At 42.7% G+C, this 24,553-nt stretch overlaps 2 protein-coding genes and 1 long non-coding RNA gene across 5 annotated transcripts in view; 1 reads left to right on the top strand and 2 right to left on the bottom strand.

Moving 5' to 3' along the window:
* LOC103709595 (symplekin) overlaps positions 1-16,454 on the bottom strand; it is a 33,322-nt gene extending 16,868 nt beyond the window's left edge. For 2 of the 3 annotated variants that reach the window (XM_039124290.1, XM_017843402.3), the window contains exons 1-6: positions 16,005-16,454; positions 12,600-12,759; positions 10,992-11,084; positions 10,764-10,875; positions 10,470-10,632; positions 1,688-1,862 (exon numbers count right to left, since the gene is read on the bottom strand). In XM_039124290.1, the coding sequence (XP_038980218.1) occupies positions 1,688-1,862; positions 10,470-10,632; positions 10,764-10,875; positions 10,992-11,084; positions 12,600-12,759; positions 16,005-16,219 (918 nt within the window). In that variant the 5' untranslated portion in view covers positions 16,220-16,454. The remainder of the gene's footprint in view (positions 1-1,687; positions 1,863-10,469; positions 10,633-10,763; positions 10,876-10,991; positions 11,085-12,599; positions 12,760-16,004) is intronic. The other variant, XM_026805198.2, reaches the window with a different exon arrangement.
* On the top strand, positions 1,869-10,414 carry LOC120110161. The gene is made up of 2 exons (XR_005510920.1): positions 1,869-2,569; positions 10,250-10,414. It is a non-coding gene; the product is annotated as an uncharacterized LOC120110161 (long non-coding RNA).
* Positions 16,455-20,346: 3,892 nt separating the features above from the next.
* LOC103709609 (putative serine/threonine-protein kinase-like protein CCR3) lies at positions 20,347-23,417 on the bottom strand. The gene has a single exon (XM_008795055.4). It carries the CDS (start codon positions 22,987-22,989, stop codon positions 20,608-20,610), a length of 2,382 nt encoding a protein of 793 aa, XP_008793277.2. The 5' UTR covers positions 22,990-23,417; the 3' UTR covers positions 20,347-20,607.
* Positions 23,418-24,553: the final 1,136 nt, after the last annotated feature.

The following is a 24,553-nucleotide window of genomic DNA, read 5'->3' as shown; positions in this document are numbered from 1 at the left end:
ATCCTTTTGATCCTTCCCCCTCCCTCTCTCTTGCCCCTCGATCTAGACCTTGAAGCTTGCTGGTCGAGCACAACCTGACCCAGGTTGTGCTAAACCCGATTAGCCGAATTAGCCCGGGCCAATTGGGTCAAACCCAAGCACGTTCCAACTTGGTTGGGCTTGGGCACCAATTTGTTGGATGGGATCAGGCCGAGCTCGGATTGGACTAGCTACTTGTGTGCCATCATAGAACATAGGCCCCACATGAACGTAGCTTAGCCACCCCAACAAATGCTCAGGTGCAATAGAAAAATAGACTTCAATTTTTTTAATAAAAATTTTAATTATTCACAATAACAAAATAAAATTCATAGTCAAAAGGAGAACTAAAATTAGATTACATTCCCATATCTTTTTAAGTTAAGAAAACTGAAGCACCACTTTGAAACAAAAGTACCATAGCATTGCTCAATTTTTCATCTAAACATTGTTTCAGGTAAAAAGTCCATATTGCAAGGAAAGGGTGGTAGAACTATTTAATTTATGACTATACTTGTTTGCCCATATCTAAGTTCCAAAATTTCATGCAGAATAAAATAATTAGTTGAAGCTACCATCATCATAGTAGAAGTTGAACTGATCTTGGAGTCTATTGAATAGTAAAGAAAGAAATGTATGAGTCACACAAAAGAAGCACTTTCTAAGGATGGATGCAAGTTGATAACCACTTAATGAAGCACAGAACAATAGTTGCCATTTGCCACATTAGTCAAGATACCTCTTGCTGTCCCCAAAGAACAAATACCCTACTTTAGGACGTTAGAACCGACCATCAATCTTCAGCTGCACTCTTATCACCTATTGTTTCTCAAAGAAGGAACATATTTAGAGCAGAAACTCATGCATTCGGCATCATCAGCAATGCTCAACAAAAGTCAAGATAGCACATCACTTAGCATCTTTGGTATTTGCCACCAATCTTTCACAATTTCTGGAGAGAGACAGTATAATTTCAGCCTGTTGAGTTGTAACTTTTCAATCAGGTTCTTTATTTTTTTTTCCTTTTTGGTTCAGAAATAGCCTCTATATGTGTCATCCTGTTTCTATGAGAAACGTAGTTCGAGTTCTAAATAGAATTAACAAACAGTGAGATCTTGCTAAGCACTCACATGTGCCGGCAGCACGCAATTACACATCTGAAAAGAAGAGAAGAATAAAAAACTAAACATGAGGGCCCAAGAATCAAATAAAGAAGCTGTAGGTCGTTTGGGAACATAAGGAAATAACATTAAAAAGGAATTGTCAACTATAGTTAGCATAATTAGAACAACACTGCATGTCTAACTTAAAAGAATCAAAGTAATAATACAAGTTTCAGATAAAAGGAAGGTAGAGGCCACACAAGAAAAGGCTTCCTATATCACAGAATGCTGTAATATCTGTAGTCCAAATAAATGAAATAGCAGATTGGTGACACCACATATCCCAGGCTATCAAACTTGAGCTACTCTTTATATATTTGTATCTTGCGCAGCTAAAATGTTCTTTATTGAAAGATGTCCACAGAAAAAATATACAAATAACATTGAAAACAAGGCAAAGGTGGTTGAGCCGTGACATTCAAAGACAAAATAAAAAAAAATTTAATAGAACAAACAAATAAGTCTATACAGATAGCATTAATGCCTACTTAAGATAAAAGAAATACCGGTTCAGCACTTGAATGTGTACATTTCAAACATGCCATAAAGGCATTCTTCAATGCATGGTGTGCATTTGGGACTTGCACTCCTTTGATCACAGAACTTGCTGGATCCAAACCAAGTAAAACTGGTAATATGCGTCCATAAAAGGAAGGCCTTTTCTCCGCGATAGCTGAGAGACTGGTACAGAACATTAAACCAACCCAAAAAATGGCAGAATAAAGAATACTACACAGAAACTAATACAAATACAAAATGACACAAAATGGAATAAGCAATGACTGAAATAAAATTTGCACATTCATTTCCATACAAATATAAAATGAGGGATCCTTGCACCCCTTAAATGCAAAGAACATTGAGATAGAATTTCAGTAAGATGAAACATATTCGTACTATCAAAGATTAGTTCGAATTATGTCATTACAGAAACTAAACCAAACAACTGAATGGAAATTTTGTGCAATTCACTGGTGCTATTGTCAGCAATTTAGGTAGTCAATTTAGGTAGTCAAATAAAAAAGTGGGACAACTTACACTAGCTAAAAATTAATAAAAGATATCAGCAAAATGGTGATCTACACTCCACAGATCAACTGCTTGTGGAATATTTGACTTTGCTAATGAAGATCGAGTCAAAACTCGTTGTTGTCAATCCTAATGTCATCCAGCTTTTAGTAAGGGTGTTTGCCAATGACTTGATTTTCAGAGACACTTCAAGGTAAAACTAGAAAGTTGGACAAGAACGTTCCTCATGACAACGTTAATGTTCTTTGATGCCTTAAAACCTTCTATATGCTGTTCCAGTTCATAGCAGTAGATACAATACATAAATGTAATAGGAAATAAATAAGAAGTAAGCTGATACATTATAAAATAAATAATAGGTGTGATGCGGGACAGTTGATTTAGAGAAGAAATTAAGTAGGGGAAGGAGGAGGGAGGAGTCTGGAGTCCACCAGATACTAAAGCGAAGTCTCGTTTTTAATCCCCAAAATATTCTGCTGAACAATAGATAAGGGGGTGCCATATATAGCCCCAATACAACTACCCATGATCCCCACAAATGAGATCATGTAACTACCCATGACCCAACAACATCATGGGTCACTACACTAGCTAAATACAATCAAACAAGCAAACAACTAATAAAATACGAAAATACATAAGAAATAAATGAAAATACGCAAGAAAATAAAACTAGGGTGGCCAAAGTGCTATGCACGCCGGCGACGCCTGTATACATGCTGGAAACGGTGGTTTGTGTCCCCACCAACTCCCCTCAGCGGAGAAGAGTTCGCCTCTGGCGAAACGGATGTCTGGTAATGCTCCAACAGGTCTGAAGCAAGTCGCTGGAGCTCATCTCTGCTAATCCAAGTATCATCTGACGGAGGTCGACCATGCCATCTGACCAGGTATCGCTGATAACCACCGTTCTGCGTACTAACAATCTGATCATCCAAAATCTGTTCCACTGTGTCTGTGATCTGCGGAGAAAAAGGTACAGGAGGCAAGGCAGGAGCAGGAGATATGTTCTCAAAATTGGATGTGCAGTCAGTGTCAGGCTCATTGAGCGGGTCTGTAGGAATAGTTGTCGGACCTCGGTAGGCAACTAAGTCTTCTACGTTAAAAACTGGATTAATCCCAAAATCACTTGGAATATCCACCACATATGCATTAGATCCAACCCGTTTCAGAATTTTGTATGGACCCATACTTCGGGCGTGCAATTTCCTAACGGCTCCTGGTGGAAACCGTTCAGGTCTGATTCTGATCATTACATCATCACCCGCTCGAAATTCTTGATAACGTCGACGTAAGTCAACGGCCGTTTTATATCTCACATTGTTGATTTCAATTTTTTTCTTAATCTCTTTATGTAAATTTTGCATGTGTTGCGCAAAGGATTCAGCGGTCTCAGAGATTCTATTGTTAGGGGCTACTGGGATAAGATCAACAGGTTTTCGCGGTACATAGCCTAAGACAATTTCAAAAGGGCTCAAGCCAGTGGTCCTGTTTACAGAGCTATTGTAGGCGAATTCAGCTATGGATAAAAGAAGATCCCAATTACCTGGGTGGTCACTTACCAAACATCGTAGAAGGTTTCCTAGACTGCGGTTGACCACCTCAGTTTGCCCGTCTGTCTGAGGGTGATAGGCTGTGGAATATTTAAGCTTAGTACCCATAAAGTTCCAGAGGGTCTTCCAAAAATAACTAACAAATTTGACATCTCTATCAGTCACTATCGAGGTTGGAAGCCCGTGGAGCCTAACGACCTCATCAAAGATAATCCTCGCAACTTTGGAGGCATCAGAAGTCTTGGAAGTGGGTAGAAAATGTGCCATCTTAGAGAACCGATCCACTACCACGAGAATGGAATCATGCTTACTTCTAGTCTTTGGCAATCCTAGCACGAAATCCATACTAATGTCCTGCCAAGGACGATCTGGGACAGGAAGGGGCGTATATAAACCAGTGTTTTGTTTGCGCTGTTTGGATAGTTGACAAGTACGACACTGACTAACAATTTTTGCAACATTCCGTTTTAAACTAGGCCAATAAAATCTTTGTTCGACCATATCAATGGTCTTATTTCTACCAAAATGGCCAGCTATTCCTCCCGCATGAAGTTCCCAAACAAGAAAATCTCTAAGGGATGTTTGAGGGATACATAGCTTGTTTCCTCGGAACAGAAAGGAATCAACCACAAGGTAATCACTATAGTCCCTGGTGCGACCATCTAAGACGCTTGCATAGATCTCAGCGAAGTCTGGACAAGTTGCATAATCGTCAATTATTCGTTCAAATCCAGTAACATTTATGCTTACCGACAAAAGTAATGCTACACGACGGCTTAAGGCATCAGCTGCTTTGTTGTCAATACCTGCTTTGTGACACAACACGAAGGTATATTCTTGAAGAAATTCAGCCCACTTTCCGTGTCGTGAATTCAATCGCTTTTGGGAATTTAAGTACCTCAAAGCTTCATGGTCGGAATATAATACGAATTCCTGAGGTAGCAAATAGTGACGCCAGTGACGCAGCGCTTGTACAACTGCATAAAATTCTTTGTCATAGGTGGAATATTTTCGTTTGGCATCATTCAGCTTTTCACTGAAGTATGCGACAGGATGCTTTTCTTGGCTTAAGACACCACCTATACCTATACCAGATGCATCACAAGAAACTTCGAAAACTTTAGTAAAATCTGGGAGGCGCATCACCGGGGCTTCAGTCATTCTAGTCTTGATCTCTTGGAATGCCCTTGAGGCCGCAATGGTCCAATGAAATTCACCTTTCCGGATACAATCCGTAATCGGTGCAGTGATCGTACTAAAATTCTTGATGAACCTTCTATAAAAGGTGGCTAGGCCGTGGAAGCTTCGCACCTCAAATAATGTAGTGGGTTCGGGCCATTCAAGAATAGCTTGGACCTTCTGTGGGTCTGCTGAAACACCCTCAGAAGAAACAACGAATCCTAAGAAGATTACACGATCAGTCATAAATGAACACTTCTTAAGATTCGCATATAGGCTTTCTTTTCTCAGTGAATCGCAAACCAAACGTAGGTGCTCAAGGTGTTGTTCCTTGTTTTTGCTGTAAATTAAGATATCGTCAAAGTAGACTACAAGGAATTTACCCATGAAAGGTCTTAGTACTTGTGTCATAATTCGCATAAATGTACTAGGTGCATTTGTTAATCCAAAGGGCATGACTAGCCACTCATATAACCCATCCTTGGTTTTGAAAGCTGTTTTCCATTCATCACCTGGGCGGATACGGATTTGGTGGTAACCACTCTTAAGGTCAATTTTGGAAAAGATAGTGGCACCTGCCATCATATCAAGCATGTCATCCAATCGTAGTATTGGAAACCGATATTTAACCGTTATCTTATTAATTGCCCTGCTATCCACACACATTCTCCAAGTGCCGTCTTTTTTGGGCGTTAGAAGCGCCGGCACCGCACACGGACTAAGACTTTCTCGGATGAACCCTTTTTGGAGTAGTTCATCAACTTGCCGTTTCAATTCAGCGTGTTCAATCGGATTTAGTCTATAATGAGGCAAGTTCGGGAGAGTCGCCCCTGGAACCAAGTCTATGGCGTGCTGAATGTCACGCATAGGGGGAAGCTCATCAGGAAGGTCCTCAGGAAAGAGATCCTTAAATTCTTCCAGAACATGATGAACTTCCTTCGGAAAATCTATGTGAACATCAGGAACAACTTCTTTGGACACTAACACAATGACTATGGATCCTTGGGTTGCTGCTTTCTCGAATTCCTTAGGACTAATGATTTGAAGGCGCTTTTCAACCTTCACATCCTTCTTTCCAGCAATAGAAGGTCTAGGCGGTAGAGGGTTTAGTCGAATTTTCTTTCCTTGGTGAACAAAAGAACAGGAATTGGATTTGCCATAAATAGTCACATCCAAATCATAAAGCCACGGTCTACCAAGGATGATGTGTCCGACGTCCATGGGAATAACATCACACCAGACCTTATCATTATATTCAGAAAAGTTGATTTGGACGAGGCAACGCTCAGTGACTGGTATAGCGGTTTTATCCACCCAAGACACATTATAGGGGTTAGGGTGAGGCACTGTCTTTAACTGTAGCTTCTTGACAGTTCTTGTGGATACAACATTGACACAACTCCCACTGTCGATGATAACCTTACAGCTATGTTCGCCACATTTGATATAGGTGTGAAATATGGATCGACGCCTCCAGTCATCATCTTCTCGCTTTGGTTGTGTAAGGACACACCTGACTACACCTAAAGGAGTGGAACCCTCAAGTGAGTCCGGTTCCTCACCTTCATCTGACTCTTCAGGGTCTATCTCTGGTTCATGGACCAACTCATTCTCTTCATCATTTCTATCTTCTTCGATGACCAATGTTTTCTTAGTGGGACATTGACTAGCTCTATGCCCAAAACCAAAACATCTGTAACACTGATCTCGAGAAATTTTGGGTGGTTCACTTAAAATTCCCTTACTCTTTTGATCATTAATTTTTGGGGACTCGGTCGCTTGATTTCTGACATTGGGCTTACTCCAAGTATTAATCTGACTACCGTGGGTGTTCTTATAATTGGTCTCCTTAAGATCGAATCGCCTAAAGGTTGTCTTATTAGTATAACGCTCAATGTCTTGGACGAGTTGATAGGCATGTTCTAATGAATTGACCTCGCGTAAAATAAGCTCTTTTTGTAGATCATCTCGTAATCCGGACCTAAACCTAGAAAGGGTCAATTCCACACTCTCGCGTGCATCACATCGCATGAAGAACTCATCAAAGCGAGCGATGTACTCAGACACAGGTTTGTTTCCTTGAATCAAGCGTTGCCACTGATCTAACAGGCGACTCTTATAGGATGTTGGGAGATATTTTTCTTTTAACTTCTCCTTCATTTCATCCCAATGTACCACAGGGGGTTGTCTAGCTCTAGCAAGCATATTTTCTATTGTGTTCCAATGTAATTTTGCAGGACCAATGAGCTTCATTTTTGCAAAACGAACTCTGCGATCGTCAGACAAGCTATACCATTCAAAGTAATGGTCCATATCAGCGAGCCAATCGATGAAGACTTTTGGGTCAAGACGACCATCATAACTTGGTGCATCGATCTTAATACTGCGCATTACATGCTCATCTGGTGTCTCACGTGCTCTTAGATAGTCCCTTTGGTGTTGTGGCCCAAAGCCTCTGGGGCGGGACGGTTCAATCTCACCAAGTTCAGATTCTCCATCGTTGTGAGTAACTTGGAGGTTGGTGATTGAATTTTCAGCTATAGTCAAGCGAGTATTCAGCCTAGTTTCAAGGTCAGTGATTCTTGCTCCTAATCTGGTTTCTAATGCTGCTATGGCATCTAATACCTGTTGGTTTGGGTTGGTCGACATCTCATGTGAGTAAGATGTACCGCTGCGAGTTGTCATACTCTAGAATTCAAAATTCCTAGATATATAATTAACATTCAGAATAAAATCAACGATGTTGAATAAAAGACGACTTTTGACGTAGTCTCGGTTACCTTCGAATTAGCACAGGTGATAACAAAATATCAGGACCTTAGGTACTGCTAACCTTGGTTTGGATCATGCAAAATCTTTGCAGGTTAATCTAATGAAAGTGGGGTCCTTCAAATTGATTTGGGTTTCACCAGATTCAAGTAAAATTTCCTAGTTGCCTTTCGAGGATTTGAAAATAATTTGTAAGGCTCAATATGTGTTTTCAAGGGGCATAGGCTTTTATAAAAGTAAGGTCCTATCTCAAACCAACAACATGAAGTGAAACAATAATAATCTAAAGATAAGCTAGTTTATAGGGAAAGGCTGAAAAATAATTATTTAAAGAAAAGATACGACCTCTTCTTGCAGATCTGAATCAGTGGATGAGTTTGGATGGCAAAGTGTAGGATGCAGAACCGGAACCCGACGATTTGTAGAAAATGCTGCTGGAAGATGGCTGACTGCAGCGTCGTTGTAAAAGTCCAACTCACGGCTGGGTCTGGATCCAGATGCAGGGCCTGAAAGCGAAGCCCGCAAAACACTGGGCCAGAAGATCAGCTCGGCCCGCGTGACAACAGGCCGAACACAGGCCGGCCCACTCGTCCGAAAAGCAAAGACTAGAGGGGACCCGAAGCTTCTGGATGGCTTCGGATCCCGCTGTGCGTCGTTGGGTGAGGAGCTTCTGATACCAAGGAGCTGAGGGTGACACCGGTGGAAGAAGAGAGGGGAGATCTCCGTTTTGGGGAGCGAAGGAAGCGACGAGGGCGGACGATGGAGTCGGCAACGGAGGTGGAGGTGGTGGCGCGGGGAAAGAGATGGGATGGAGGTTTCGGTGAGATGGGAGGGAGAAGGGATGGGAGAACTCGAGGGTTGGAGAAAGAGTGGGAAAGAATAGAAGAAGAAGGGGAAGGAGCGATATCGGAGGTGGATCCCTCGTTCTGGGGAGCGAGGGGGTCGGCGAAGGCGGAGGATGGAGTCGGCAGCGGAAGTCGGAGGTGGCGGCACAGAAGAAGAAGGGGTCTTGGTGAGATGAAAGGGAGAAAAAGAAAGGGGTTTAGGGTTTAGTGAGCCGAGAGGGAGAGGAAGAGTCGACTGAGGGAAGAAGAAAATGGGAAGACTCAAGGTCGGTGGAGGGTGGAGGAAACGGAAAAGATGAAAGAGGGGGAAAGGGGAGGGTGGCGGTGTGATTGAATCAGCGGTGCGTGCGGTCGCTGAGGTGAGCTGCGGCGGCGAGCGATGGTCCGACAACAAGGAGGAGAGACGGCTCGGTGGCAGCAAAGAGCGGCGACAGTGGCGGTGGAGGCGTGACAGTGAGGCGTCGACGGCGGCGGTGGTGGCGGAACCCTAGATCTGGGTTCTTCTCCGTCGAACGACAGGTACGGTCTTCCTTTTTTTTTTTTTTTTTTTTTTTTTTGAACAGCACGTGCAAGTCACGTGCTGCGTCTGGGGTGGTCACGTGTGAAGTCACGTGCGAGGCTCACGTGAGGGTCATGTGACCTCTTTTTTTTTTTTTTTTTTTTTTTTTTTTGGGGCGGATCCGGCTAATGAACTGGTAACGGGTGAGGGACTTACCCGTTAACTGGTGTTTCTGCAACCTCCCGACGGTTTCGGGAGGTGGTACCGGGCTCTGCGGCTACAGTTGCTGGCAGTTCCCGGCGGTCGATCGTGGCGAAGTCCACGCTAGCAGTGCAGAGGAGGGAGATCTCAGTGGTCTGTGGTGGTGGCCGGCGACCGGTCACCTGCTCCGGCACTGGGTTCCCTCGCAGGAATGTCTCCTGTCTCTCTTCGTGTGCGCGGTGGCCAGCAGACGCTTCGGCGGGTCCGAGGGACAGGTCTGAAAGAAGGGCAGCGATGCTCCTCTTCTTTTTGACAGAAGGAGTCACCCGTGGTCCGTCAGCTCGCTCCGGCGTCCGGGGTCGGGTTACCGCGTAGATTTCGTGTGCCCACCGGAATCCTGGGATCCGGCGATGCTCTGCCATACACTTGGTAGATTTCTGTGGGATTTTCGGGACAGAGGAGACAACAAAAGTTTTTTTTTTTTTTTTTTTTTTTTTGCAGACTGTCCCACTGCGGCCCAGAAAATGGCAGTGAAGAAAAGGAAGGGAAAGGATCACGGATCGGGGCGTTGGCACAGAGGCAAAGCCCAACAGTGCTCTGATACCAAACTGATGCGGGACAGTTGATTTAGAGAAGAAATTAAGTAGGGGAAGGAGGAGGGAGGAGTCTGGAGTCCACCAGATACTAAAGCGAAGTCTCGTTTTTAATCCCCAAAATATTCTGCTGAACAATAGATAAGGGGGTGCCATATATAGCCCCAATACAACTACCCATGATCCCCACAAATGAGATCATGTAACTACCCATGACCCAACAACATCATGGGTCACTACACTAGCTAAATACAATCAAACAAGCAAACAACTAATAAAATACGAAAATACATAAGAAATAAATGAAAATACGCAAGAAAATAAAACTAGGGTGGCCAAAGTGCTATGCACGCCGGCGACGCCTGTATACATGCTGGAAACGGTGGTTTGTGTCCCCACCAAGGTGAACTGATGCATTTGCTACTGGGGTAGCCATTAATTGTTTTCATTTGTTTTTCTTAGTTCTGCGGTCTTTGTACTCTGTGAGCTATAAATGTTTACTGATAAGTATTTGTCTATCATTACATAGACTAAGGAATTAAGGGTTGTGGTATGCTTGCTAAAATTGAAAAAATAAACAAGAAACAGAAAAAAGCAAGGTAGGATTAAGAAAAAAAACCTACCTATTTATGAGCACAATAACTATGGAGTTACTAAGTGATTTCACTTGCGGGAACCTAAGTTGGTCGAGCAACAATCGCAAGCTCTGACTGGCTTCCATAGCTAGATCTCCAACATTAAGCAAAGGATGGCCTCCTCTTAACCATGATATATTGAATCCCATCCCTATCATAAGATCAGCACATCAATATAATGTTAAGCATCAATTGTGTACACAGCAAAATAGGCTCACTGGTAGCTTCAAAGTGATTGGAAAAACTTCCATTACAAGTTGAAAGCAAATAATTCGTCTCTACCTTCACAAGCTTCATGGGGTGGATCAGAGGAAACATCAGGATCCGGTGTATAAAGTAGAATTATTGCTTCAATAAACTTTACCGCAAGCAATCTAACACCATCACTCCCAGGCTGGCAAAGAAGTTTAATATTACATGTTGCAGCAAGCAAATCAAAGGAAGAGAGACAGAGAAGAGAGAGAGATCAAAGAACACAATGTGGCAATCATGATCAAAAACAAAAGTTACCTGGACTGCTATTGGCAATACTGCATTTTTGTACTTTAGCATCCATGCCCATGACGATTTTAATGAATCGTCTAAATCACTTGAGCATAAACCCTGAATTGGAAGAAGCAGAAGATGATAAATGAAAAGTTGCTCCATGCAATAAAGAGCAATTTCACATCTGATTGTTTTGAGAAAACCATAGAATGACTAACTACTATATGTTTCCAATCATAGTATACTATATGGTGTTCAGCTCGATTTCTGTTTGTGGAAGTCGAAAGGCATTTATCATCCAGTCAATTCAATTGATAAATTTACCGGTTATTGAATCCTTTTTTTGTCTGAAATGAAAATTTCTGTATAGGCTGCCACTCCCACTCCCTCTCTTGATTCAAATTCTCACTTCCTCTCCTGCACCTGATTACAAATGCTTCCTTCTTCTCCTATATCTACTGTGTATTACCAAAACCAGTATTCCATCAAATCAATATTAGTTCCATAATGCCCATACAGTTTATTGTTTTTGTCGTTTTTCTTAGTCATATATCCTGTATAGCTTATCTCTTCTAACATCACTTTCAGCACTAAAGTTTCTCCTTTCCATTATACCATCATCCTTACCACAGAGCCTTTACATCAATATGCAAGGGAAGTAATTAATCCACTTCTTGAACAATGCATATGTACATCTAACAACTGTGAGCTAGATTAAAGAAGAAGCTATATAAGCATCATCTTGAGCCATAAAGCAGACTTTCTCTCCATCTCAGCAGCCTCCTTTTAGTGTCATCTCTTCTACCTTCACTTGCAGCATTAGAGATTCTTTCCCTTATCTATTATTTTTGATTTCCCATTAAAAATGGCAACCTTACATCCATCAATACCTACAAAAGCCAATTTCTTCATTACTCTAGCTCCACTACAGTATCATCAAACCCTTTACAAGACCAAATTGGAACACCAAATCAATCTCCATAAATATTGCTTATACAAGAACAAATTTGAGTTTTAGAATTAACGGTAATGGTTTGAAACCCTATTTTATTCCATTGAATTATCAAGCTGTTGTCCCTCAAGACCCCCCTTTTTTTCTCTGGCACAATAAGCTGATCGTCTGTTATTACTGATATGCCTTTCCCCAATCTTGGCACCCACCAACCATACAATTCCCACACTGTATGCATATTAAAAGTGAGTTTTCACACTTAAACATAAAAATTCCATCTCTTAGCAGTAAACTCCATATATTTATTGTGGTACGTAGATGGGATGAAACCTGCAAGTCTTGGTTCAAATTACTGTCCTTCGTGTGAATAGTATGTTAACTTAAGACAAAATTGTACCATGATGCTCACCAGATACGCTGTTATGATCTTTCTTGATATTCACAAAATGTGACTTTTTGTTATGGTTTCCTATAAAATACTATCAGTCATTCTGACAAATAGTCAATGACATGATAATTAATGACTAAATCTCCCATACAGAAGCATATAAGGTTAAATTAATAATATTGCAAATGGAAATCAAATAAATATGAATAAGGTAGAAAAAGAAGAAATGACCCTGACAATTTGAAGAATTCTTAGTAATATGGATGTAAAAAATCAAAAATGTGGGACTTGCCTGAATTACCACCTTTTCTAACACATTTCGAAACAAATAAGTTCCTGTAATAATAGCTTGTCGAGCAACTGCAGGTGTTGAATCCTTTAAAAAGTAAATTAAACTAGGAATCATTTCAGGTAAAAGCTCCATATGCTTCATTCCAATATCACCAATCATCCTACATTAGAAGCACCATCAAAGACCATTTACAAATTTTGAAACAATAATAAATCGATGCATGCTGAGATAAAAGAGGAAACAAATAAAATTAAAAAATAGAAGGTTAGAATCTTCAAGAACTAGAAGTTAATGATAAAAGAATCTTTTCAATAGATCATGGTTTAATAGCATGCAAATATGCTAACACTAGAAGGACACTTAAAATTAAGGTTCCATGCCCACTTCAGAATCATGTTGGATACTTGTTCCCATGACCTCTTCCAAAGTATTTCCTTATTCTATATTTTTTTCAAAGATCCGTTTCCCCATACCAAAACCAGAATCCACTCTCGCAACTGCTTCTAATTCAGGTAACTAAGAGAACACTTGCAATTTTACATGGGAAACAAGAAACAAAAATCTTATAACAAAGTTGAAGTCAGGTGAATTGCAGGTAATATAAGGTCCTAAACCAAATAGATAACAGAAGGCTTCAGATTTCTGAAAAATAATATAATTTAATGATTAAAGAATATCTTTCCCACACCTGATATGTGTAAGAAGCATATGCAGTACAAATTTACACATATATAGTCTACCATTCTCATGGACCTAGTTTATTACAGAAAAAAACATAAGCCATGATGTCTTCATACAAGAAAAATTGCGGTGATCCACCCCTGCAGTCAATGATAACCAAAGCATTCAAGTCCTAGCTGGATGGTCAGGCATCCCACCATCCCAAGTGTCAAGACAGGGCATCATCTCGAGTATCAGAATAGGATCAAGACGGGATGAGGACCTAATGCAAGCAAGCCTGCATGAAAATATGGAATTCGAGGAAGCCAGAAATAACTATTGGCCTCAGGTCAACCCCTTGAGAGTCTTCAGCCTCTCGCCTGCAACCTCTCCGGAGAATATTCGAAGCTTCCGACCTCGCACCAGTCACCTTTCACGAGATCACAGTCTTGCACCATGGCAAGCAAGGAATTGAGGAACTTTAGAAGCTTTATTACTAAGTTCTTGATGTCAAAAAAGTACAATTAGGATCTATTTATAGGATATAGGTTAGCCCTTATACGAGTTCTAATCAAAGAAGAGAAGTCCTAAAACAATTATATCTAGGACCTATTTCTAGCGCATAGGTCAACCCTTATGCTAATTCTAATTTAAAAAATCCTAAAGCAATCCTAAAAAGAAAAAGAGTCCTTAAAGAGGCTTATTTATAGGGTTCTCTGTTCAAATTCAAATTTATTTCCTTTTTCCTTCCTCTTCCATGTTGCATCATCTCCCCCTAGCTCAGATAATTTGGCTCCTGACAAATGCCTTGCCATATATTCTTCATAGAGGTCTAGGCTAAGCCTCTGCAGGTCTCTTGGCTTCTTTATTTTGGGCTGTGAATAGGACAAGAACAGACACCTCTTCTTCCTCATCAGAGATTAATTGATCAATTGAAGCCGTAGGTTCAGCAAACTATTCAATGGGTTCCTCTTCGGGAAAGTCACCGGCTACTCCATAGATAGGCTCCTCCATACCCCAATAGTTCATATTATGAGTAAAGTAGCCCTGCTTGTGGCATCTGAACATCAAACTTGATCCATATAATTCTTGAATAGTGATACACAGGGCCTCCCTTTCTCCTTGCCCAGTGCTTGGGGTAGTGTTATAGAAGTAAGATGAACATGCATTCGAGCAATGATGCTCAACAACTAGTCGACCCCCTCTGGTTTTGAGAGCTCAACATCTAGCCCACAGGGCAGTAACCTTCTTTAATTGCAAAGCTTGATGGAAGGCCTCATTAAGGGCCTCTAGTCAATACAATGATAGCTTAGCTTTTATGTCGACCTGTAGACCATGTTGGTATCTGTCATACGATGTTCGTCATGGCCAGCAATTCCAGACCTTGCAGTCAATTCATTGAACTGCTCGATGTATTCGATGACAATCATAATACCTTACTTCAGTGTACAAGCCTTTCATAAATTTGCTTGTGATAATTATGGGCAATGTACTTTTCTTACACTTTCCTATGAATCGCCTCCCAAGTGTTAACGGGTTCAGCATAAGCACAAGCATGATCTTCGACTGTTTTCCACCAAATTCTGGTTTCGCTTTTGAGATTTTTTTGCAAATCAACACTTCTTGGTCCATTTACTTCCATGGATGTAAGGCAATCAATGAAAGAGTCCAGATTAAGTTTGCGTAAAGTTGCCTACCTTGAACCAAACCCTTCTGTAGATATTTTCATCGGTCACAAACTCTTGGTTGGGCAGAACCTCTTAAATTTCATCCTGGCATTTACTTTTCTAATAGGAAAGCATGTCGATCTTCCACTCCTCATTGGCCACTCTGTCTATAAATTCTCTCACCCAAAATTTGAGGTCCATGCTAGTCATTTTTTATCAGATATCCTAACAAAGTAATTTGCCTACCTTGAGCCGAACCCTTCTATAGATATTTTCATCAAGGTCACAAACTCTTGGTTGGGCAGAACCTCTTCAATTTCATCCTGGCATTTACTTTTCTAATAGGAAAGCATGTCAATCTTCCACTCCTCATTGGTGTCTCTGCCATAAGTTCTCTCACCCAAACTTTGAGGTCCATGCTAGTCAATTTTTATCAGATATCCTAACATAGTAACATAAATACTCATGAGAATTGTTTCCAGGTCAATCACTTTTTTCCATTACCATTGTTGTCAAGTTTATCATATTTCATCATATTACAGTTGCCCGACTTAGGATCCCTCAAGCGGGTATGAAACCAAATGAACAGGACCCTACGATTTGCTAAATCCCCACTTTTTATCTTCAACTACTACTACCTAAAAAGGAGAAAAAGAACAGACTTTTATACCAAGAAAGTTCAATATATCGATAAAGCCTCTTAAAGTGCCCTTTTTTTATCAACAAAATTCTTCTTTTTTACTCAATTCCATAATTGTGGGCTGACAGGATGTTGAAAGATCGAATTCCCCTCCTTTTTCTTTATTCTTGAAACCTGCATTGCATGACCACGACCAGAAACAAAAAGAAACAAAGAAAAGGGAAGGATTTTTGCGATGCAAGAAACAGTGTACTTTGCACTTGCAACCTTAATGGACTTTCTTGATCACATTATATCATCCTTTTCGCTCTCCTGGTGTCAAAATCTCCCCCTTCTTTATTTCTAAAAATCCCGGCTTAATAACATTGAAAGAGGGTTCAAGAAATCGCCAAAACGATGGAAGAAAAGGTGAAACGAGACAGAACGGAGCAGACTTACTCGGCAAGGAGCTTCCGCACGGGGCTGGCGCGGTCGGCCTGGAGTTCCGCGAGTCGGGGCGCGAAGTCGGGCAGCAGAGACGGGTCCCGGTGCAAGAGAACCTCCTTCAACTGCCGCAACCACCGCAGCTTCGCCGGAATCTCTCCGGAAGACCTCGCCGAGTTGAGAAGACTCACCGCGGTCTCCGCCCAATCCGCCGCCATCATCCCCACCATCGCCGCCCCCCAAAAAAACCCTAGGTCCGGCCGATCCGGCGAAAGAAATCCCACATAACTCACGGAGAGATATATGTGTGTGTGTATATATATATATATATATAGAGAGAGAGAGAGAGAGAGAGAGAGAGCGGGGTATGGTCCGCCGCCGGTGACCGCAAGAGGAGTTCGCTGGAGCTCGATCGGAACCGGAGACGAGATTTAAAGAGCGGGGGAGGGAGGGCTTGGAGAAAATTCGTTCAGGGTCCGCTGAGGATTTAATGGGGTGTATTCCGGTGTTCCACAGGTTCTTGATAAACTGAAACGTTTATTGTACGTGGCGTGCTTATATTGGTTATAAGTACACAAGGGAGACAACGACCAATGGAAATTAGTTGGCTTGGTTTAAGGGGAGGTGCTGAGGGTTATTTTACAGGAGGTTCCGTTTGGGTGAGAGAGCGTCTTTTTGTGCGACCGTCGTGAATCGTAGACGGCGAGCCCCAATTGCCAGGATCCGAGGGCAAAGATTCTGGAAATCCTTGTCTAGAAAAGACCAGCATTCCTAGTTACAAAATTTAAAATACATTAATTGGCACCTCCAGAGTCACTCACTAATTTGAGTGATTAGTTGCCATGGCCAATTCATAATCTTTGAGAAACAATAGAGACAATCATTTTAATTAATGCCCTCCAGAGAATATTTTTATTAATCTTTATTTTTGAAATTTTAAGTGTCATATTGTTGTGTCCATTTCTCATTCATTCATGAACAAAGATTGGTTCGACCACTTTTAGCATATTAAAATTAATTCCAGTGGAAATTATACTCCTTGATCATCTTTTAGAAATTTTAGCAGGCATGTTCCGTTGATCTTGTACAGGTTAAAAAAGGCACTGTGGTAAAGCCAAGGGTTTATTTTGCTATCTCAAAATGCTTCAAGCTTTTAAAGATTACTGGCTTAAAGCGTTTTTTTGGATAATTGGGCTGAAATAGGTTCATGGGTTAGCGGGTCTTCTTCTTTTTTTTTCTTCTTATGGGATTCGAGCCGGCCCACTCCAAAATTACATCGGGGTATTTAGGAATATAGACCCAACTCAGCCCATATTTCTATAATTTTGTTAGTTGTACTAGGCCATCCAACGAAAACTCAATCATCCAAATAGGTCCTCAATTGAATTAACTTCTTTGACTCAAGCCAAAAATAGCTAAATTGGACCTATATGGCACATAGTATTCGCAGCCCAGGATGAGGCCCAAAGATTTGAGTCATGGCTCATCCACAATCAAAAAGCCTAGCCAAGGCCATTAACACCAAGTTAGTTGAAACATTGCTATCATCCGCAAACTCTATACAATTTATGTTCGTCCGATCTCGATACTGACTAATATATCGAACATGCAATACACGTGTCTTTTATAAAAAAGGAAACATTTGATGAATGACTTTTGTACCGAGGACCATTTTGTTTAGAATATCTTTGCTAGATTTACTCCTGATGTAATATAATTTGCTTCTTCTCCTCTTTTTTTTTTCTCCATTTTATGAGTTTTTATAGAGGGCTATATTTTTTAAAAGAACAAAAGATGTGAAAATAGGAGGAAAAGGAGAGGTGCAGGTGTACACTTGCTAAGAAGTGTTGCAGCGAGGGAAGATGAAAACATTGGGGATGGAGATGCCTCAAACCCAATGTGAGTGGTATGTAATCCCAGCCGTAGCAAGATAAGGTAAGAATCAAGCACCCCATAATCGCTACCTAATCGAATCAAGGAAGCATTGCAAATTAAGTTATTCAAGCGTGCAAATGGGCTCGTCATGCTCCACTTGAATGATCCCACTTTTGCTAGATTAATTTCTCCTCCATGCTTCTTATCTTTTAGATTTTACATGGGAACAAGTTAGAGCGCATGACCGTTCGAGGAACCTAGATGGGCAAGTACTTTGCTTCATAAGTCCAAACTCACGGACTGATTTTGTTCTAGCTGAAAACCGAACCTAAATAAGCGGAAGATATATATCTTCCAAGTTCAAACCTAATCCAATTGCACCAGAAAAGGCCTTGATTAATCTCAAGAAAATATCAGTTCATACATTCAAATGAATCAAACCTAGAAAGGGACCTTACTCAACCCAATTTGACAAGTCAATATGGGAATATATAGTTATACCATCCAATGGTTTAGATCCAAATCAAGCTCAATCCAGAGACCCAACCTGACCCATTTGTAGCCCATGGTCAATAGAATGCATGATCAAAGCTTCAAGGTGCTTGTAATTGGAGACCACATGTGGCTGCCTAGAGCACCACACCAATGTGCTCGTCAACCTTTGGATTTCAGTGAGGTTGTCATTTTAAACCACCGATCTCCATAAAGCCGTGAAGACCTTTTGGGCCGCCCGGGGTCGGCAGCCAGCGGGCCTCTTAACTGCACGAATAAAAAGACAGAGGACCCCACAAGAATACCCACGGAGATAAAAATTAAGTTTGGCGGCGAATCCTAAGCAATTTATTATTGCCCTTGCTCCTCCGTTTTCCAACCATGCGTTTCAGTGCTACTGTATCTCCTCTTCTTCTTCTTCTTCTTCTTCTTCTTCTTCTTCTTCTTCTTCTTCTTCTTCTTCTTCTTCTCCTTTCTTTTTCTTTTTCTTTTTTTTTTTTTTAGCTAAAGCGGTCATTTCATACAACACGGGTACGAATACACCCTAAGAAGTCAGAATACAAAATGTCCCGAAGTGCGCCGGGCATCTCTCTCGCCCCAGCCCATAGGGTGCCTCCTGAGTGGCTCGCTACATACGCAGCCACCCAGTCGGCTGCCCCATTGGCCTCACGATATACATGCCTGGCCTGAAATGTAACCCCCTCTCCCACCATCGTCCAAATGTCGCGAAGCAAAGGATGAACACATCCATGACTACCCAGGCTCCTACGGATCCAGCTGATCACCGTGACCGAATCACCCTCCACAACTTTAAAAGAAAGCACACAACCAACGCTTAAAGCTTTCATGAGATGCATAATTATAGCATGACCTGCAGTGGGAAAGTAGCAGCTTACTAAAATGGAAGGTAGTCCTACCTACCCACAAGAAAATGTTTGCACAGCTCACATAAAAGTGATGGTGTGGTGTGGGAGAAGTCTTTTTGTTCCCACTGCTTCTTGTGTTTTCATTTGAATCCATCAAGAGTAATCTTAGGTATAGTGGCAAAGCAGCTGATGAGTTGGTGTGATCTAATATTATTTGATATCCAAAGTTGTCGATTACATAATTAACTTCTCTAGTTTGAATTATATGGGGGGAGACCTTTCTCTGCCTACATTATCAAAGATTTGTTATTCAAGGCCTGAATTAGGTATGCGCGAGCCGAACTCGCATCATAGGGCCGACATTTGTCTTAGAATATATTTGACATGCAAAATTAAATCATCCAATCATTGAAATCTAAAAGCATCATCGAAGTCTGAAAACAACATATTGGAAACCTCTTGCATTGACACCTCACCTAACTTATACTGTATTAGATAAACTAGACTAAAATATTTTCCTCGCATGTCACCAATTAGATGATCCACTCCTCAAAATAATAGAGGAAAACAGTCCTATAATCAACTGCAATCGTACCAATAACAGATTGACAGAACATCTACTACATAATAACTAGAGACAGTCTTTCGATGCCTTTTTAATGGCTTCAGCTTATGAGGTCATTCTAGTTGAAAAGTTTTTGATAACTTTACCTAACAAATATATATTATAGAACTAGGACTACTCAAAAGAAAAAAGAAAAAAAAGGAAAAACAAAGCCACTATCAACTGCCACCATTTGAAAGGTGAAAAGAAGAACCATCACATGTAAGAATTGCCAGTCAAGATTGGAATACTCATGGTCAAGTGAAGTATATATTTTGAGTAAAAGAAGCCCATGTCATCTCTCCCTATTTATACAGGACCCTCATTGGTTTATGACCAAGACCAGAAAGAAAGAGGTGCATAGTTCAAACCACGCTCCTTGACAGACATTCAAAGAAGAGGTTTACAAAGGCAACTTTTTTTCCTCTCTACCCATCCTCCTTTTTATCAGAACAACTCAAATCATGAGACAAACACGGGCTATACTCCCCAGTTCCTCGTCAAACAAAACCATCTCATATAGCCTCGAGCTTCATGCTTTATTTGATTGTCAAAATTTTCATAATTAATTCTGTGTTCGCTTAACCTAGAACCATCTTTTTTAAAAAAAAAAAACAAAAGAGAGAACTTGACCAACCACCAGGATTTCATAAGAATTTCTTTTACATGCATCAAAAATGAGGTATTAAAATCAAAATATTTGGAGAAATGGAAGGGAAATGTTAAGAAAAGAATTCTTTTCTTTCGGTCTCTCCTCAAGGAAAAGAAAGGGAAAAAAATATCAATCGACGGAGGCGAGGGATATGCTGGAGATGCTGCCATGGCTGTCCTCGCAGAGCGCGAGGGCGCTCTCAAGGTTGGCAACGATGTCGGCCGCGAAGGGCCGCTCCCTCCCCTCGAGGCTCACGCAGTGCACCGCCGTGTACGCCACCAGCTCCACCGCCTCCGCCTCGTGCGGCCCCGGCATCGGCACCCGCGCGTCCAGCACCCGCGCCACCTCCGCGGCCACGATGCTCGGCACCGCGTAGTCCACAACGCTTATCGGTTTCCCCTCCTCCTCATCCTTAAAAATCGCTCTTTTCCCCGTCAAGACTTCCAGCATCACCACCCCGAGCCCGTAGACGTCGCTCTTCACCGTCAAATGGTGGAGCCCGTAGTACTCCGGGTCCATGTACCCCACCGTCCCCGCCGCCCTCGTCGAGAGGTGCCCGCCGTTTGACTCCGGCTCCATCAGCGACAGCCCGAAGTCCGACACCCTCGCCACCCAATTCCCGTCGAGGAGGATGTTCGACGATTTGATGTCTCTGTGGATGATCGGCGGTACGGCGTAGTTGTGGAGGTATTCGATACCCCTCGCCGCGTCCAATAGCACCTTTATCCTCATTTTCCAGGAGTTCAGGACGGTGGAATTGTTGTCCTTGGAGTGGAGGTGGTCGTAGAGAGCCCCGTTCTTCATGTACTCGTAGACCAGGAGCCGCTCCTCCTGCTCCTCGCAGTAGCCAACCAGGCCCACCAGGTGTTTGTGGTGGAGTCGCGAGAGAAAAGCCAGTTCCGACTGAAAGGCGCTCTCTTTCTCTTGGAACTTCTTGGTCCTGGGACCGGACTCGCTTCTTTTGATCGCCACCTCGCGCCCGTCGGGGAGCTTGCCTTTATACACGGTGCCGAAGCTCCCGGCGCCGATTTTGGTCTCCAAGGAGAAATTTTTAGTGGCGGCGGCGAGCTCGGCGAAGGTGAACTCCTCTGCTCTGTCCTTGAACGACGACGGGCCGCTCCTCTGCCGCCGCATGACCCGCGAGCCCTGCCGCCGGAATATTCGGGGCCCGGACCCCGAAGTGGAGGTGAAAGGGCTCGAAAGGATCAATCCTCCAGCTCCGGCACCTGAAGTGGCCCCTGCATTGGATCCTCCATTCTCGGCGGCGGTGATGGTGGGCTGGACTGAATTGTGGACCTTCTTGTTCCTGCACACCCCTGTCCACAGGCAGTAGATTATCGTACAAGCTCCGGAGAAGGCCCCGACTGATCCCACTATCGCGAAAGCCAGCCACCCCTTGCTTGTCTTTCTTGACGTTAATGGCGGAGGTGGTGCCGACGGTGAAGGAGACGGCGGTGGAGACGACGGAGATAGACAGGGCCTACAAATAACTCCAGAACCAGAGCAGAGACTCGCCGAATCCGGAACGATGTCACATGTACAAGAGCTCTGATCAGCAGTACAAATCCCTGGAAGAATTCTCCCCAATGAAAGGGGCACCGCCGGTTTACTCCGGTTCGTCCCCCAGCATACCACCGAAAAGTTCATAGTGGTGAGGCCGCAGGTAAGATCGCCGCCGGCCACGATGAACAGGAACGAAGTCGCGTTAACCGGAGCATAGGTCCCGCTCCCGCCGCCGCCGCCCCAGCAGACCACCGTGCCGTTGGCTTGCCGAACCGCGCACGATTGGCTTGCTCCCAGAGCGAGGCTGGAGAACTCGAATGCCGGGCCAGAGGGCGCGTCCAGTTGCCCATAATCGTTGATTCCCCGACAGACTAAGAAGCCCGTGGTGTTTAGACCGCAGACATGGAAGTCGCCTGCAACGATGCTAGCCATCGACGCGTTCGAGAAGAATCCTTGGATCCATTCGCCGAGCACCCCTCCCCAGCACCGGACGGTGTTGTTCGCGTCGATGGCGCAGGAGAAGCCGCGCCCCGAGGTGAGCGAGCGGTAGGACCTGGAGACGTTGAAGCGGGGGAAGCTGCCGCCCCCCCGCCACCACCGGATCGCCGTGCCGTTCCGATCGATGGCGGCGATCTGGTTCTCCCCGACGGTGAGGTCCGTCAAGGCGGGCCCGCTGTAGACGCGCTTCTGTGGGAAGTCGGTGGAGGAGGCGTTGCTGGCGTCCCAGCAGAAGAAGGCGGTGCCGCCGGACTTGAGCCCGCAGAGGAAGTCCCGGCCGCCAGAGACGGAGTCGAAGGAGACGTTCGACGATATAGAGAAGGCCGGCTGCGTTCCGCGGGCGCACTGGATACTCCGAGGCGCGTTCCCGGCGAGGACCCCGCAGACGGTGTCCGTGCCGTGGCTGATGGCGACGGTGGCGGCGGAGCCCAGCCCATCCGCGGCGGCGGAGAAGAGGGCGATCAACACTACGGCTATCGTCCCAGCAGCGGCGGTGACGGGGAGCCTCATCGGACGGTCCTGATGGGGCCAGGCCAGACGATACACCGCTCTTCCCTTCGGTGTTGCCTCATCAGGAATGTTGGACGAGAGAGCCTGAGAACAAAATAGAGGGATTTAAAAATTTAGGGGAGTAATGAAGGGAACGCGGACTTGGGGGACGCGGCAGTGATTCGGAAAATTCGTAAATGGACTGAGATAAAAAGGAAAGAGATGGGAGGATTTGGTCATGAAAACCAAATCAACGGCGCCGGAGAGATCTGGAACTTTTCTCTGCCCTTTGAATTTAATATAAAAACGGTGGTAGGAAGCAGCAAACCAGCCACAATTCCACCTGCTTTTATTGCCACCATCCCATGGAATGTTGCACGAGATCTTTTTTTTAGTTGAAAAAATTTATATAAAGAAATAATAAATGAGTACTAAAAGAAAGATTAGAATTTCTGATGTTTTATTTTATTTTTATGGAATATTTATATAAATAAGTAATAAATATACCATTAAAACTTTTCATCTTGTGGTTAAATTGTAAAATTGGTTAAAAAAAAAGCATTGCCGAGTTTGAATTTTTATTATTTTGATTTTATTATTTATAAAATATTACATAAATAAATAATAAATAAATGTGCTTAGTGATGTGGTTCGGATCGACAAATCACGACATGCCATGTGTACATGAATTAAAGCGCATTAAATATAATTAAAATTTATCAAGAGAACGGTTATAGTTCATCCAGCAATTTTTGGCCAATGGCTTAATCGCCTCTATTTTTATATAAACAGGTTCAAGAGAGCCTCCAAATATAATCATTTTTTCACTCTTTTCTATCTTCTATAGTTCCTTAGTCTCATATTTAAGCATCAGACAATTTTCAATAGTTCTCTTTACTGTTTCTCACTCCGAATAGTCCATTCGAGTAGACAAATCATCGTTTGTCAATTCATTTAGCTGTATTAGGCTAGATTTTTAGCGGCAACGGCTAGAACTTTTGATCTTAGGGTTAAAATGTAAGATAGGTGCGGGGAGGAGAAAATCTGCTGAGGTGGAAAAGAGCATCTTGGAGAAACAAACACCCACATTGGAACACCGTTCACCGTTACAAATAAATGTACATACCATCTTTTGACTGATCACGGGTCCTCTACATATCCTAACACTCCAAGCGGTGACCATCGATCATTTTGAGTTCTTTTTCCTTTTAATCAAGCTTTGAATGGATGCAGTGATTACAAACTAATTTTCTTTCTCGGATGATGGTGATTTGCTATGGAACTTTTTATTAAAAAAAATGGATTTAACTAAGTTTGGAACTTTATGGGCTCGTTTGGTTCGTGAGAAGCATTTTTCCTCCTAAAAATATGATTTTTGGAAAGCAGATTTCTGGAAAAAGTATGCCTGTGAAAGTATTTTTGGCGTATTTGGTTGACCATGAGAAAGTTAAAGATTCATAGAGTGCTTATGTTTGGTTGACCATCCACTTTTCTTAGAAAGTTATGTGTAATTCCTATTATACTCTTAATAAAAATTAGGTCTTTAATATTTCTTTAATGCTGAAGAATTTTTTTGGGAAAAAAT

The sequence above is a fragment of the Phoenix dactylifera genome, chromosome 3 (assembly GCF_009389715.1).
Source record: "Phoenix dactylifera cultivar Barhee BC4 chromosome 3, palm_55x_up_171113_PBpolish2nd_filt_p, whole genome shotgun sequence".
Taxonomy (NCBI): Eukaryota; Viridiplantae; Streptophyta; class Magnoliopsida; order Arecales; family Arecaceae; genus Phoenix; species Phoenix dactylifera.
Note: the sequence above shows the minus strand (reverse complement) of the source record. Positions and strands in the feature narration are given on the sequence as shown.

What these genes read in the sequence shown, in the direction of transcription:
- LOC103709609 (XM_008795055.4), bottom strand. Translation starts at nt 22,989, where the DNA reads ATGAGGCTCCCCGTCACCGCCGCTGCTGGGACGATAGCCGTAGTGTTG.